The sequence below is a fragment of the Prinia subflava genome, chromosome 15 (assembly GCF_021018805.1).
Source record: "Prinia subflava isolate CZ2003 ecotype Zambia chromosome 15, Cam_Psub_1.2, whole genome shotgun sequence".
Taxonomy (NCBI): Eukaryota; Metazoa; Chordata; class Aves; order Passeriformes; family Cisticolidae; genus Prinia; species Prinia subflava.
The window spans coordinates 14,470,383-14,487,560 of NC_086261.1; the positions used below are offsets into that span (position 1 = coordinate 14,470,383).

Consider the following 17,178-nt stretch of genomic DNA (forward strand, 5'->3'; position numbering starts at 1 on the left):
GCAGTTCCCTATCCTGGCAAGGGCTGTGCTCCTTGGCACCCCTTGGGCCTGCTGGCTGCCCCAGTGAGCAGTGTTGGGGGCAGGTTGGCTGCTGGGAGACCCGTGCGTGCGGGGAGCTCGGGCTGAGGTGTAATGGGCTGCTGTGCCTCGGCCCTGCCGTGGTGGGGTCAGCCCAGCGTGAGCCTAGAGAGACTGAGCCTGCTTGGATTGCCCTCTGCTTTCCCTGCCTGCCTCTGGGGCTTTTCATCAAATCCTCACTGTCCACCTCATTTGTGGGACAAGTAACAATCGGGCTCTCGTTCTTGGGCAGCCCCAGGAGAGGCAGCTGTGGAGCCTGCAAGGCAGGTGGCAAGCGGTGATGGATGGAGAGGGCAGGAAGGATGGATGGAATCAATGGATGGATGGATGGATGGATGGATGGATGGATGGATGGCCATGACTGGGAGGGGGCTGGCTGTCTGGCGGCGTGGTGCTGGCCCTGGGGGAAGGGGTGGGGGGCCGGGTGGGTGTGCCCGGCTCTCCCTGCCGTTGCCGCCGCGGTCCGCCCCACTCACAAGGTGCCTGAGCCGGAGAGCGAGCAGCAGCGCCGCGTCCCTGCCGCCCTCCGCAGCGCCCGCCCCGCCATGCCCAACTTCGCCGGCACTTGGAAGATGAGGAGCAGCGAGAATTTCGACGAGCTACTCAAGGCGCTGGGTGAGGCGCGGGGGAGCCGGGCAGCGGGCTGAGGGGACACGGGGTGGCAGCTGCAGCCGCGCTCCGGTGCCCGGTGTCTCCCAGGAGAGCTCCGTGCGCCGGCCGCGGGCAGGAGAGGCTCCCGCCGGTGCGGGGCTCGGCTCAGAGCCCTACCCGGGGAGGAGCGGTCGAGGCACGGCACGGTCCCCGCCTCACCTACGGGCGCCGGCGGTCCTGCCCGGGGAGCTGGGCTGCCTGTGGCGCGGGGTTCTGCCGGGGAGCCTCTGCAGAGCCCGCGTGTGCCGGCCGTGCGGAGCCCGCCGCAGCGCCGCGGCTCTGCCCTGGGCTGCGCGCCGTGCCCCGGCCGCTCGCCCCGCTCCCCGATCTGCGTGATGCTGGGCGAGCACAGCCCAGGGCACGGCTGGCAACTTCAAACTGTTTCTTCTCCGCTTCGCCCAGGTGTTAATGCCATGCTCAGGAAAGTGGCGGTGGCAGCCGCCTCCAAACCCCATGTGGAGATCCGCCAGGACGGGGACCAGTTCTACATCAAAACTTCCACCACTGTCCGCACCACTGAGATCAACTTCAAAATCGGGGAGAGCTTTGAGGAGGAGACGGTGGATGGCCGAAAGTGCAGGGTAGGAGGAGACCTGGGGCATGTGTATGTGTGTGGGGAGTGTGTGTGTCACCGAGTTCTCTTTAGATGAAACAAGCACATCTGCTGCCCACGTCCCCAGACATAGCAGTGCTGCCCTCCACCCTCTTACCAGAAGCACTCCTGGGGGTTCTTGGTGGTCACCATTTCTCTTGTCCCTCTTTCAGGATAAAACTAAAATCTGAAGGCAACAGGACATGTCAGGTCCCAAAAGCAGAGTTCAGGTATCTGGTTTCCAGCTTGGCAGGGTTTAGTTCTTCTCTTTTTGCTTCCCTCTCCCCTGAAGACCTCAGCTGCAGCGAAAGCTCTCCCCATCTTCTGTCTCTGACTAAAACATGGAAAATGGTGGAGCAAGAGAGACCTCAAGAGTCAGGATTTAGTGCACAAATCTGACAGCTTTTGTCCTAGGTTGAATCAGATGAGTTCTCAAACAGGACCACAGATTGTTGCTAGTTTGGGGCTGAAATTCTCTTTCCCACCCTTGCCAAGTGCATGTGTCCAGTTTGCTGATAGATAGCTCTTAACAGTGTAAGACAGACTTTCAGCTGGCACTATACCAGCCACAGTTACACCATCTCCTTCAGCAGAACTGCATTAGAGGGCATTCACTGGAGAGTTTTGGTCTTGATTTTATGTGTGAGACCCTGCTCCTCTACCTTTGTAACCACTTCTGTGGCCATGGAGGGGGATTTTAGTCAGCAGCATCTGCACCAGGGTTTTGCTGGTGTAGGTATGTGAGATCTGAGGTTTGGGGAACTGGGCTATGGTCGTAGCTGCCTTTTGAAAACCATTATTGAAGGCATGAGTTAGTTATGCTTTCTTCAGGCAGTTTAGTCTCATAATTGCAAAGAAGTATATATAAAACTCTATTTGTACTTGTTTTTTAAGAGTTTTATATATAATCAGAATGTAGTCTCAAATGAGGATCCAGTTTTAAAAGTATCCAGTGTTGGTGAAATAATCTACTTCCCAAAATATGATCTCTCCTAATTCATGGGTCAGCTTTTGAGACAGTTTTTATCACTAAAAATTCAGAATTTACTGTCTTCAGTTCAATTGCTGTCAACATAAATTTATGAAAAAGGAAGCAGATTCTGGGAATCAGTGAATATTCAGAACATCCACTTGCTCTCTAGGACAACTTATCAATATATTTAACAGTTTGTCCAGGAAGTGTTGTTGGCTTTGTTAATTTATCTTGTTTGGCAAAAGTGTCTTCATACATAATGCATATACGATAAATGTGACCTGCTTTCTACAGAAGGATTTATTGCTGCGGATGGAAAAACAATAATTATGGCTGCAAGCTATGAAAGTTGGAAAAAACCTGAAAGAAATGGGGTTTGTGTAGTAGTAAATTTTTTCCATGTGTTGTGAAATTATTTATAGTCCACTCTCAGGAATAAGTTGTACTGCTGTGTGTATATAACCAAGATGTGGCCACAGAGCAGAAGCTGACAGATAATAAAATAATACTCCAGAATGTAGTTTGCAGTATCTGGAAAAACTGCTGACTGGTGATAGATTTTGATATACTTTATGGGGTGGAGGTTTTTGTACTGCCAACTAACTTGATCCATTGTGCAGACAAAGAGGTAATCATATGTGGTTTTACTTCAAGGCACAGCTTCTATAACTGCCATTTGAGATGGCTTGTCAGCTTATAAAATCTATTGTTTTGAAAAATATTTTAAAAGTAAACAGGTAATTTTAAATCAAGGTAAAGGGGTTTTTCCCTTGGAAAGTCTGGGAAGTGTTAACTTGAATTAAGTATGCACACACACACGTAGATGTAGATGTAGATGTAGATGTAGATGTAGAGGTAGATGTAGATGTAGATGTAGATGTATATAATCACAGACTAATAAATGTCTCCCCTGTGTAGTTATAAAGCAATTACTTGAACATTCATTACAGGGTATCCTTCTGCACAGCTGTTCCATTGCACTGTGGAGTTCAGTGCTTGAGTGAAACAGAGAAAGCAACTGTCAAGTCTTGCCTGTTTGTGAAAGTTAAACAAATTCCTGTAGTTTCAGATTCTTTTATTCTTCAGTGGTTTCATATTAATTATTCAAATGTTTTGAAGAAGGCCCAAGGGTATTCCAATCTCCAGATTCACAACCTTAAAAAGTCATGTCACAAACACTTGAATTCTAATGTGTCTTTAATTTAGCTGTGATTTATTCTAGTTTGTTAGCTCAATATGTTTAATACACAGTTAACTTGGCACAGTGCCATAGAGCAGGAAAGATTGTAAGTGACAAACACTGCATTATTTATGAACACAACATGATATATACAATTGTTTGTGCTTTTACTCTTAGGGGACTTTGTAGTGATAAATAACATGTCAGATCAAATCATATGTGTACAAAGATGCTTGGGAATGTGGACACTACATTAGCATGTTCCTAAATTACACTTTTCAGCATCAAGCTGAAACTGGAGTGGAAACTGAGTGGCTTCACAGTGAAAAAACACATTTGCAATTACTTTGTTACCAATATATACCTCTTTCCAAAATCATACGTTAATTTTTATTTCACCACTTTCCACTGATGACTTTTTTCCTTTGCCTTTATTTATCTATGTGTTGCTCCTTTAGTGGAGCAACTGTTCTCACTACTGCTCATTGTTGTCTCTGTCTCATGCTGCTCGGGAATATAATTAATGTATTTCCTAATGGTTTTCTTGCCTGCAGAGTTTGGCCACTTGGGAGAATGAAAACAAGATCTATTGCAAACAAACTCTTATTGAGGGAGATGGTCCCAAAACATACTGGACTCGAGAATTAGCTAATGATGAGCTGATTTTGGTAAGCATCTTGAACCTTTTCAATACATGCACCATATTAACAGGTCTCTTTGTTACCATGTAAATATGAGTTATTATTTTTCCTTACTTAAATCCATCTGGAAGACTACCATTTTCATAATCCTCTACCCTACAGTTAATAGATTGCTTTTTTTTCCCTTTCTTTTTATTTTTTTAATGGAGATATATGCATGTTCTGACTTGCATCTGACTGTTAAAACTTTCACCATACTTGTACTGGTGGTAAAATAATCACAAATCGGCCACTTCTGCTCTGTAAATGCACAATATCATCAAAGAATTTGCTTGATTTATTGCAGATTTTCTCTGGTGAAAGTAACATCAAGGTATTTGACCTCATTTCTGGACAATCTTCTTTTTAGTCATGTGCATAATGTTACTTCTTATCCACAGTCACATACTATATAGCAGGAAAGATACGCATGTTGTTAGCATGCTCTAATCTCTCCTGTCTATGAAAAATATGTAATTCCTTCCCGTATCTCTGCCACCTTCCCCAATCCCCTGATCACCTCTGAGTCAGATTCAGAATTGCCTTCCCGAGTTTCCTAGAAATAGGGAGATTTGCACATTTGGTGCCAGGCAGCATCCCCAGTGCTGTGTGAGCTGTGCCGCCGCCCGGCCGTGCCGCCCCAGCTCGCCCCGCGTTCACTCAGGCTGTGCTTGTGTCACAGCTCTCTTCACTGCATCTTCCCTCAGCAGCCACTCCAGGTTAATTTACCATATCCACACCTGAGTAAGGACACAGGAGCACAGTTCAGCTCGAGTTCAGAATCATTTCATTGCACATGTCCTTATTAGTGAGTAGTTGATTAGGCTGTTCCGCCTCATCAGTTTGGACATGGAAGACAGCCTCCTGGAGTGGTGTGTGAGAAAACATCAAAGCAGGGAGGGTTTATTTCAAACTATCACACTAACTAAACCTCTGCACTTTAAAAAACAAACAGCGTCCCCAATGTTTCTCCAAAGCAGATGGAGTTCTGTTTTTAAGACTGCATCTGAAACAAAAACAGGACCTGAACCTAATCAAGTATAAACAAAAACTTCTAAGGTGTTCATATTGTTCCAGACATCTTGGAACTGTTCACCCACCCGTTATGAGGACCTGTGCTGTTAGTGAAATCACACTGGTTTCTAAAGAATGAATACTCCAATGCTGCATCATTTCTTTTGACTCAACCACTGGAATTCTTTGTATTATCACAAAACTTTAGGAGGCAAAGTACTTTGCATCTTTAGATGAAATGCAGTGGACAAAATATGTTCTCAACTATAACTTTTTCAGCTTTCTAACAATACATTTCTGTAGTTTATTATTTAAGCAACAAGCTGATGGGGCAGCTGTTAAATTAAGTGCACTGCTCCAAGCAAAGCAGAAAAGCTGCTCATAATGCAATTGCCTCCTGCAAGCAGCAATGTGAACTTACCCTGCTGGGGAGGAATAATGAACTGGATAAGAAACCAGAGTGATTCAAAGATTTAAAGCCATCTAACCTTTTTTCTTGTTTAACAGTCTGTTGAACTTTTCTGATTTAATTATTTTTTCCAATTAGGATATAAATTAGAACAACTTGCTTTGTATTAAAATATTTCCATTTATAGGAACTCAGAACTTTTGATAAGTTGGTTTACTGGTTAATTTCCTTGCCAATAAAGTATACACATTTCTTTTAATCTGTGTATGTGTAGATTCAACTTCCAGTAATTACGTATTGTGTATAAAAGAACCTAAATAATATGCCCCAAGTATGTTATTGCAAATACTTCTCTCAACACCACTGATCGAGCCACCTCTTAGAAGAATTTGCTGGTTGTAAAGCTAAACCACTGGAAGACCTTGAGTCTTTCAATGTGAAGAAAGTTTTAATTGAATCATTATTTGAGTGCTTTTTAAACCCTGTCCAATTTATCAATTTCCTTCCTAAACTAAGAAAACCAGAATGGCATGTACTGTTTTGCTAGTGTTCTAGCACTTGATCTCTACTCTATCACTTACGGTGATTTCATCTCCCCGCTCTTATCTAAAATGATCCTGGTTTATTTGCAAAGGCTTTGTTAACTCTTTCCTGGTTTCCATTTCCCCAGACTGATCCCTTCCCGTCTTTGGCAAGCTGGAATTACATTCATTGGTTGCAATGTGTGTTTTTACTTGGCCTTTATGAAAATTTGGTATTTGTTTCCAAGTGATCCAGATCATTCTCTCTGTGTTTTTTACTATTCAATATGATACACTGTTTCATTCTTCTACCTCTTTAAGCACAGTGGCCTCTTTTGCTTTATTAAGTATTATGACAATAATTGGTCCTCAGGACAAGTGTTTTCAAGCCCTTGTGACATTTGATGGCACTGAACGTACAGATCTTTTAAATATGTGGGTTGACATTCCAGATCTGACAGCCGAAAGCTCAACAATGAGGTGTTTCTGGGAGTAATGGTGGTGTGAGACCTCTCACCCTTTGCAGAAGCTGAAATGGCCAAAATTAACCCCTCTGGGAGGCAACAAAAGGTTCTACTGTTTGGAGAGAGACAGAAGAGGATAAGCTACGTTTTCTTGTCTGTGGTCCCTAATTTTAAAGCCCCAGAACATTCCTTCAGAAAATTGGGCTTCAGAAACGAAACTATTTGAAGGGATTGGCTGAGGTGTGTTCAGCAGCTATAAAAGGGAACAGGGTAGGAATAAGAGCCCTTAGTGAGAACACTCTTTTGATCTCTTGCCTCCCCACTCTGTTTGGGGTTTTATCACTCCAGTGAACAAAGATTCAACATTAGATTATTTTATTTTATGCTTGGCAAATTTCCTTGGGCCTGAGCCACATTTTACTTCTTCAAAACCAAGATCACAATGAGAAGAAGAGATCTTTGTCTTCTCCTTTCTTTCTTCTTCCACCCTTAGAGCTTTCTTAGGGATCTTTAGGACCTGAAATTCATTCTCATTCAGTTTTGCTGCTCATATTGCTTCAAATATTTAACAATTCCCATCTTCACACTCTTCAAATCTCCCAGCTTACCTAAGAAATATTTTCTGTTCCTTTACTCTGTCTGATGTGCTTCAGTAAGGCTCTGCTTCTGTTTCTCTATCCAAAGGAATCTTTCAAGAAGTCTTAAGACTCCTTATTTGCTATTAGATGCATTTGCAGATGAAATCAAGAAAAGTCATACCCAGTTTGAAAGAAGTTGCAAGAAAGAATGTAAACTGTGTTAGACTGAGGCATGAATTGAAGAAAGGCTTGGGGTAACAGGCGGGGGGTAAGGAATTCGTTTTACTCAGTATTGGCTGCATAAATGTTGGAGCTTTGCCACATAATTTTGATCTAAAATGCTGCATTGTTTAGGGGATCCATTTGATTATGGTATTTTTCTAGTATAAGGATATGTTTTTCTCTCCCACACAGCATATTAAATAAAATGCATTTATTATCCCATATAATAAAAAAAATCAGTGTTTAATTGCCATGAATACCACAGAGCTAAAATAGAAACCATATTACTGTATAATTATCAATCTTTCTTGCATCCTGGCAGAAGAATTCTTATGTTCTTCAAAGATATTTCCTTGGAATAAAATAACAGTCTTCCAAGTCACATCATCTGGTGCTGAGGTGCTGATGCTGAGCACACACTATTTAGTTAGCAAAGGTTTTCTTTACCTTCAGTTGCCTTCAGGTCTCCTTAGCTCCTTGGAGCATGGAAATAAAATTGCTCTTATTAGTAGGTAAATAATATTTGGCTCCTACAATGACAGATGTAGGCCTGAAGTCCTGTTAAAGAAAATTCTTTCAGCCAAGGAAGGGAGGGAGGATCAAGTTCTGCTTTATAAAAAAGATGGTCTGAAAACTAGAACATTGATCTAAAACTGGAACATTGCAACTTCTTTTATCAGAACTGTTTATTCTAATCTCATCTGATGCACTTGCTGGGATTTCAGCACTGCATTTTTAGAATTACTGAACAATGTAGATAAAAACTATATGGAATGTGCAAGCAAGGGAGGGTGGAGAGGGTAGTTCCCCACCAAAGCCCACATTTATTTGTCTTGACTGTATCTCTATATTGTATTGTACTTTAGGATTGTAATGCATACACAGGGTCAGGATATCTGTATTTACAATTCTACATTCATAAACTATACTTGGATTAGCATTTGAGCAATCCAGATCAGAATACAACACAAAAAAAATATATTTCTTTTGTTTGTTTGAAAATTATGATCTGAAATTAAGTGCCTTTTCTTCCTCTTGTTATACTCATAATGTTTTTGTTGTCGCTGTGTGTTTTTGTCAGGGACATTAATGGGCTATCAATCACTTATGTAAGTCAGAAGAACAAAAGGTCTGCTCTTTGCAAAGTTAAAGGATGCTGCTTACAAATACTGGCTATTCAAATGAGACACATTTATATTCAAATTTTGGGTGCATTGCTGCTTTCACAGCTGCTTATGCCACTATAGATTTAAGTTTAATCTGTAACACACAAACATTTTGAAGTGGATGATTACTGAAGAGGGTCTTTAAAAACAGCCTCTGACCACATTTTACACAGTTCACCTATCACACAGGGGTTCTCAGAATCAATTGTAGCAAGGGTCAAAGATCAGAACATTGGTGGGGGTTCAAGCATGGTTTCTTTTCTACATTCCCTCCTCAGAAAAATCGTGCCATAGTTGATTAAAACTGGTGAACTGTGGAGCCTAGATGAGCGAGTGAACATTTTTAAAATTATTTTGCTGACTTCTGAAATTAAGCATAGTCGGTGAGAAGGAAGGGTCAATGCAGATTTGGAAAGAGATTTTGCAGTGGAATGCTGAAATGCGTGATGTGCCTAAGCCTCATATGAAACACTGTCAAGCTACCTAAGAGTTTCACTTTTTGATAACTTTTGGGGAGTAATCTTACACAGAATCAATTATCAAAAGAAGGGTCTAGTCATATGAAGCTTAGAATGAGGGGGTTGCTGCTGTCCTCATTAGAGCAGCCTTGACAGAAGTTCAGCAGCCTGTACGAATGCACGCGTGTGTGTTGCATCGGCCTAATGCTTTAACTTGCTCTTTGCCATGAGCAGATTTACAAGGAGGCTTAGGGATCTACAGCCCCTGCTCACTACTGCAGCCTTCTCTGGATCACGTCCCAAACAAAGAAAGAAGCCAAAGCCATTTGCATTTTGGCTGCACCTGATGCTGAATGCAGCCCTTTACAAAATCATTTGTAGCTTAGGTGTCCTCTGGCTTTCAGCTGTAACTGGGAGATGCCATTGTCTCAGATCTCTGTCATTCATTTGCTGGATGACTGAGGGAACTGTGTAATATAGCAGTGCTCAAACACAGATACTGACATTTTCTCCTTGAGAAATCACCTAGTTTTGCATGGTGCTTCAATTGCTATCCTGAGGAACATGAGGTTGTGTATTGGGTGATTTGCTATTAATAGCCAAGTTTGAAAGTGGGGGCTGCACATTCAGTGGCTATGGCCTTGTAAGGATCAACTTTCCTAAAATATAATGGGACTCAGGAGCAGAATGGAAATAGGCAACATGCCTTTGCTGTGAGGATTTGTATCTTTGTTCTAGATAACATGGAAGTTTGCATGCGGACAAAGCATTTTCTGAGGATTCATTTTAGTAATACCTTCTTTTCTCCATCAGTTTGCTGATGGATTCTGCCCTCCTTTTGTAAATTGCCTCTGCATTTTGATCAGTCGTGAGCAGATAAAGGGATTTTTGCATACACTGGCAGAAATTATCTTTCCCAGGTGATTGTTTCAATGATAGTCTCCCTCATTATACTTTGTTCTCCATTTACCACAAAGGCTCCTCAGCAAATGTTTATAAAGAAGGCCTTCAAAAAGCAGATTTACTCCTACAGAAATATATTACTGCCCTGTAATTCTCTTTTAATCTCTCATGATGTAAGTGGTCATCAGATTTTGAGTGAACTGAGAGAGGTCAATTTATTGGATTATCCCCCTGGGCAGGGCTTTGTTTGCAGTGTGCTTTTGGACTCTTAGCTACAGATTATGACAAGCTAAGTGAAGAAAACAAATCTGTAATTTGCAGTCGTTGCACATTTTAAATCCTATTTTAGATTTAGATAGAAGCCTTGCCTTGTAGCATTTTATGAGAAAAGTGGGACCTTTCCAAGCCAATGAGAAGGTGGTATTTGAAAATCCTGCATCTTCTCGTTACATCTGAATTACAATTTAGCAGCATTGCACTTTTTTTAGTTGCTCTGATGGAAATTCACCACCAAATAGCCAGGATTGCTCATCCTCTTTTCATTTGGAAGTTCTACTGTTTTGGATCATGAAAATCTTTAAAGTCTACTTATTGGAACAGGAACTTGCACTTCTTTTGAGTCTAGAATTAGAACCATGGACACTAAACTGCTTTATCCTACTACCAAATACAATGATTTAAGTGTGAAGAATAGAGGAATATCACCCTTTGGATTTGGATCCTCCCCTGACCTTGGGCCCAGCTGTAAATTAGACATTTCTGTGAGTTACCACAACAAAAAGAATGCAGCAAGTTTGAACATGTTCCTTCTTCCTTGCTTTCTTCAGTTACACTGAGTGGAGTTTTATCAACAAATGATAGTAAGTCACAATAAGATAGGAAAACACCTTTTGTGTAAGTCCACACAAACCTGTACATAACCATGACAATAAAGCCCTTTATTTATGTGCCTCAATTGCATTGTTAATCATCTGAATGGGTATAAGGTATGAAATCTAAGAGCTAAAAAATGCAGCTTATTACTGGAACTGGTCAGAGGCCACATAACCCAAGCTGGGTCTTCAAGTAAAGGATGTCTTGGTTGTTTGAGAAGTGCCCAGTGGTTACATGATACTCCAGAATATTTGTAATTGTGCTTTGCATGATTCCTATCTCTTTGCAGTCTAGATTTAAGACATTATTGTGTTAAATTATAGTGGTTTTCCAGATGGTGAGACTGGTGTGTTCTGGAGTTCTTGTGTATAGCTACTGATTTTTAAAAATTTTGGTTCCCTGAATATGTCCAAGTTTTCTGCACTTGATTTTTGTCCAGAGTAATTTGAATGCAGTCCTTTGACTGAAATTTTCAGAAGTCCAGAAGTCTAGCTGGAGCTGGATGTTGGAAGTACAAAATGAGGAGCCTGTGTCCTGTGTCACAAACACAGGACTGAGCCGTGACTCTCTGAGTGCACAGCATTCAGTCTGTGGTGACCCACACTACTGAGCTTTCCCAGAAAGTCTCATGTCTTATTTCTTCCTCCACAAATTTTAATCTTTATTTCCACACTCCCTCGTGAATCTTCCAAGGAAGCTGCCAGTCACACTACCCTTAGGAGCAAGCTCTGCCCAGGAGCACAGTCTTAGAACTGGACACTGCACTTTCAGATGCTCAGATCTACAGTGTCTCCCTTGCAGTATGAATCATATCTATTTCAATCTACTCTTCCCTGCAGTGTTCCTTCTCAGTAGAACTGCTGATCTGTTCTGAGAATAACTGCTCAGTTATTGCACAGCTTTAGGGGAAGGAGTTTCTCTCTTAACTTGCCTGAAAAACAGAAATAAATTTGTCAGGAGGGTTACATGAGTTTTGGCACATGGCTGCATTTCTCATTAGAATTGGCCGATGTGGCACCCTCTCCCATCTCACGCTGTGGCTGCATGGCTGTGCAGCTCCAGTTGTCAGACTGGGGCTGTGCCAGCTCTGGGAGAACACTACACAGGAACTGCTTTATTACTGTTTGTGATTTGTGTTGAAGTAGCAGCAGGGGACCCAAACTTCCCTGTGCTTTGCAGTGCCTGAATGTGAACGACAATTACTGTTGCAGGGATCTTACAGTGCCCACAGAAAACCTCAAGCCCTGGATAGTCTTGACTCTTACCTCCTCTCTCTGGCAAAATTCCTCCTGAAATAATTTTGCCTTTGTGGATAATTTTGAAATGTTGAAGGAAGCCATAATAAGGGTATTTGCAGCTCGTGCCGTGGACAGTAGAGAACTATCCACATCTTTAATGTTCATTTTCAGATGTATTCATGTGTAATCTAAAAATATATATTAAGCACTGATATGATATTAATATGAAAAAACCAAAGTCTGCATCTCCAAAATACTAACAGACTTGTGTTCCCAACGAAGTGAACAAAATATAAGCCAGAGACAGTTTTAAAGCCAAGTCTTTTCAAAGCATTGGCTGAAACAGGTGTAGAAAGCATTAAAACAAATAGCCCAGCTGAATTTTCATATTGCACTGGGGTAGTTCTTATTGCATGCTTTTCAGTGAGCCCTTGGCAGTGACCACAGCCAGATGTCCCACCTCAGAGCTCGTTAGTGCTGAGCTCAAAACCTTCTGTCGACAGAGCTGAATGTGAAGTTTTTTGCAATCTCTATTTCCTCACTCTTGATCCTATTGTTTCCTTCATGCTTAATTGCTTAAATTTTAGCCTGCCAGACCTCAAATTACAAACAAACACTTTGGGATTCAGGTGGCTTTCTCCAACAGCCCCACAATCACTGTCCTGCCTACATGTCCTGATAACCTGTAGGGCACTCCAGATCCTTATCCTGGTTATCAAACTCACTGGTTAAGGGCACAAAGTTCTGAAGGAAGGTTGTCATGGACTCTGCCAACACTCCTGCCTGGAAGAGAGGGTTTGGTATCCCAGCATGGGCTGCCAGCCGCTTGCAGCAGCATTGTGTTTACAGCTGTACATCCTCCTGGTCTTCATCTTTCCTCCACTGACTTCATTTACCTGCTTGGGTTTATATCTGCAAGTATCAAAGAATACACTTGGAACATGCCATCTGAATTCCACCCTCAGCATTTCTAGTTCAAAGTGCAGCAACTGTTTCTAAATATAACAACAGTACATTCCAAATTCACTTTATTTTTTCGTGTTTATATCTCAATTCATGCCAAGAAACTACAGAAAAAGAGAATTTATGCATCATTTATCATTCTGACAAAATCCATCATGCCCTGAAAAGCAGGTCATTTACACTGCATTCCTCTTTCAAAATGACTTATTTCTTTACTCTCATCTGTCAAAAGACATAAAAAGTATTTCTGCTGTAGAATGAGTTACTTTAGTAAAAAATAGCACTTTGAAATGGTGTTAAATGTTTGCTGGTTCTATCTCTTCTGATTGATTTTTATTTCTTTTCCAGACCTTTGGTGCTGATGATGTTGTGTGCACAAGAATTTATGTAAGAGAGTAAAAACATCAATTAACTTGTCATCTGGGATGAAGTGGAGAACTGTGAAAACGCCCAGTGTATCGAGTATCTGTGTGTGCTGTTACTAATGCGGTGTTGTATGTGACCGTGTGTGTTATATCTGAACCCAGATCTTCTGTTAAGTGTATTTTGCTTTTAGTTTTCATTTCAGACACTATTCCTTCCCACTTTTATGCCATCAATTTTCATGTCTGCTTTGTATTTTGTAGTTGTCACTTGCTATGGTTTCCTCAGTTATTAAACTTATTGGGCATAACTCACAGTTGTTTGGGGATGTTTTTAATTGAAAACCCAGCAGTGCTTTGGTTAGGACTGAAATGCTTTTTACCCTCTGCTGAAGTCAGTGTGGAGTTTCCCTGCTTTTGACTAGTTCTGTGCTGTCAGGCAACACCTCCTAGGGCAACGTAAAGGGATGAGAGCAAGCAGATGGCAAAGCCTTTGACAGAGCTGCAGGCTGCTCTCTTGAACCCAGAGCTCTGCTTCTGTCCTTCTTTCTGTCTTCTCTCCTTCTTTCTCCTCTCTCTCTTGTCCTCTCTTTCTCCCTGCTGGGGAATAATCTGTGCATGCTGTGATTGCTGGGACTGTGATTCAGCTGAAGCAGACAAGACAAGGTGAGATCTTTCCCCTTTCCTGCTGCGTCTCTGAAGAATGTCCAAATTTCCCCAAATTTTCCCAAATTTTCCAAATTGGTATCAATTGGGAATTGCAGTACAAAACCCAGCTGTATCTACACAACAAATAACACTGTGATCACAACTAATAGTTACTGTCATCACACTCAGGCACCTCAGGCCTGATCAGAGAGCCAGAAGAATCTGACAGACTTTACTGGTTTTGGCCATACAAAAATAAAGCTGAGGAATGCTGCTTTTCTCCTATCTTCTCACCTGTGACAAAGAGAATTTCCAATGGCTTCACTCCCCCTCCATGTTATAACTCTAACTTCTGTTGATTCCACCTTTCATTCTTTCAGCAACTAAGTGTTTCACAAACCAGGGCCATAGTTCAAGAATGAAAGAAACACCAAATTTAATGTATTTATTCTGGCTCAGAGTTCTGGCCGCAGCACTATCAAGTATTAGATTCAAGCTGAACAGACATTCCACTAATGAACCAGATAGTCTTCAGTTCTTCAGCCTTGGAAGTGTCTAGAGATTGAGACAAGGAGCACTACTTATTTTACTGCAATATCCAATCTTATCTGACCAGCTTTTTATCTTTGTAAGAATAATTTTTCTGCTTCATGTTACACAATGATATAAGATTTTTAAGAGGTTCAGTGTTAGCAGAATATATGCCCTGTTCACTGGATTCTGCTCACTACTCACAACAGGAAAATAGGACCAAACCTTACTCATCTCGGGGCATCCTTGACAAATTAATCTGTCCCTTCATCCATCACATAGCTATGCAGAGAGATCTCCTTTGATAGGATTGCCAAACTGCCATGGAGAAATCAGCCAGCTGTTCTCTTTATTGCAGTGTGGCCTACAGAAGCACAAGAGGAAAGAAACGTACAGTGTTTTCTGTCTCCTCTGCTCTGACAGGTCGTGCTTGCTTTCTCTGCTATCAGCACTCAAGATACCATATTTCAGCTGAAAAGGGGGTTCTTTTCTTCCACACTCTAACCTTAAGCCAAATCCTGTTTCTGAGACCTCGCTTCTATTGGTATCAATTAAATATAGTGCATGCTGGCCCACACTGAGGCAGGGGCTGAAATTCGTTCACTGAGGATTGGATACAGCTGAAGCTACCCTCCAGCAAGAACAAAACCAAAAGGGAGGATGACAGGGATCTATCTTTATTTTCGATCTTCTTTTAAGATTCAAATTAAAATAGTTGGATGCCTTGTTATAAACAAGTTTCACTTCAGGAGCATCTGGATCTGCTTGTGCAATCAGCTGTGTCAAAGGGACTCCACAAAAAAGTGCCAGGCTTTGAGCTCTCTCAAAGCAGCTCAGGAATGCAGACAAAACTATCTTGCCACATCAAGGCTGAGCAGTCAATAACACTGTGTTGCAGGACATGTTGGCACAAGTCATATCCCGGGGCACCAGGAGCCCACCAACACCACAAAGGCTTTGCCTCCACCTCCAAGAAGGTGTGTGGTGGATGTGGGGCTGGTACAAGCTGAAGAGGCAAGTAGTAGAGACAAAGTGAATGAGTAGCAGGGCTGTTTTGCCATTCCAAGAAAATACACTGCTCTTAGCAGTCACCTTTTCCACCTGTGTCTAAACCAGCCCTATGCACAGTTTGTGAGGGTTCTGCACGGTATTGGCATGAGCCTCACACTGTCTAAGGCCAGTGAGTGCATTAATGGAAGCAGCAATTTCTGTGTTTCATTTCTAGGAAGGCTCAAGATAAGCTGTTGGGCTGCTCAAGCAAATGTCCTTCAGAAAACGTTCCCATCAACTGGAAAATACCAAGTCAGGTTTCCATCCAGTTGGCAACCACTCTCCAAGTAGTAAAACATGAGCTGTGTAATGAGGTTATAGGAGCTATGATTAAAAACGGGCTCTGGAGATACAAGCTACCCTGAATTACTGGGAACTCTCTTCCAGGCTTGAAGCTGTTCACCTTATCTTCATTTGCAGTCTGGCATGACAGAACTTTCTTTCTTTAATAATTTCAGTGTGGAAACTTCAACACTTTATTGACTTTTGTGAAGTTATAATAAACTTGCTGGTGCATGGGTAAATTCCTATGAACACAGACTAGAGCTGGTCCAGGGTGTTAGCTTTATGGCTCATTGTTGAAAGTGCAAAGGCCAAATTGCATTTTGTGAGTGCTCTTGGATTTAAAAGTCTTCAAATCTAGGCACTCAAGGATTTGGAGTGAATTTATTGGCCAAACGCCTTGCAATTGTCTCCTGCTTTTTTTTTTTTTTTTCATTGCTGAGATTAAGCTCCCTTGGGAACATTTGGGTTGAATAATGCCATGGCAGCCAACAGAGAGTTTTATCCACTCTTCGTGCAAGAAGTCATGAATTCACACATACACACACCCCCTAGATGAGGTGATGGAAGCAGAGTAGATTTACTGTAGCTTTCATTCACAAAAATTAAGTCTCATGATGTCTGAGTGTTGAAGGGTTGCTTAGCATAATGGGGTCCTGGAAGCTTCAGGCTCTGTGCACACAGGAGAGAGGGACTTTTATAGGCATAGGTGCCAGGACAATGGAGCACCTAAGGGTTATATGAGTGGTTTGTTGATTCTTTGATAGCATGTGGATGTCTGAAAAGGGCCCCAGGGTTTTCAGATATTATCTTCCAGGTTCAAGTCAAAGAGACACTGTCTATGGTTCTAGGTAATCAGCCAGGGACAGAGCCTGGCTCACAGTTATGTTATCAGTGGGCGAGCAGAAACTTCCCCTCATTCTGCTGTGTTCTAAGCAACACTTTGTCACTTGGGCTGGGAATCCTCTGAGGTTCCAAGCACTGACTGGTGACAAACATGGCCCAGTTCCATCTGGATGGCTGCTGATTGACCACTGGATGCATAAGCACCACCTCCATCTGCTGTCCTGCACATCCCTGTGCCCTACAAGCCTGAGCTCTGCAGGGCTCAGTGCTGGTGGCCAAAGGACTTTCTGATCATAGAAAGACCATGAGGGGGCCTTCCTTGTGAGTGTATTACAGACTAGTGTTTATGTTTGAGAAAAATTCTCCACACAAAGGCAGCAGAACACAGCTAGCCAAGAAGGCAAGAAGTCTTCCTCCTTGAGGTTTAAAGGCTTTGTCTTGCCATTGTCTGAACAGTCCTTGAATGGCTACAGCACAAGTGAGTATTCAGTATGGT

At 42.2% G+C, this 17,178-nt stretch overlaps 1 protein-coding gene across 1 annotated transcript; it reads left to right on the forward strand.

Moving 5' to 3' along the window:
- The first annotated feature begins 537 nt into the window (after window positions 1–537).
- Window positions 538–13,636, forward strand: CRABP1 (cellular retinoic acid binding protein 1). The gene is made up of 4 exons (XM_063412676.1): window positions 538–693; window positions 1,132–1,310; window positions 4,029–4,142; window positions 13,312–13,636. The coding sequence occupies exons 1-4, from the start codon at window positions 624–626 to the stop codon at window positions 13,360–13,362; spliced, it is 414 nt and encodes a 137-aa protein (XP_063268746.1). The 5' UTR covers window positions 538–623; the 3' UTR covers window positions 13,363–13,636.
- Window positions 13,637–17,178: the final 3,542 nt, after the last annotated feature.

Bases quoted from the DNA above. Each gene is read 5' to 3' on its own strand.
- CRABP1 (XM_063412676.1), top strand. From the start codon at position 624: ATGCCCAACTTCGCCGGCACTTGGAAGATGAGGAGCAGCGAGAATTTC. The intron at 694-1,131 runs GTGAGGCGCGGG...CGCTTCGCCCAG, and splicing joins CGAGCTACTCAAGGCGCTGG to GTGTTAATGCCATGCTCAGG. The intron at 4,143-13,311 runs GTAAGCATCTTG...TTTCTTTTCCAG, and splicing joins CTAATGATGAGCTGATTTTG to ACCTTTGGTGCTGATGATGT.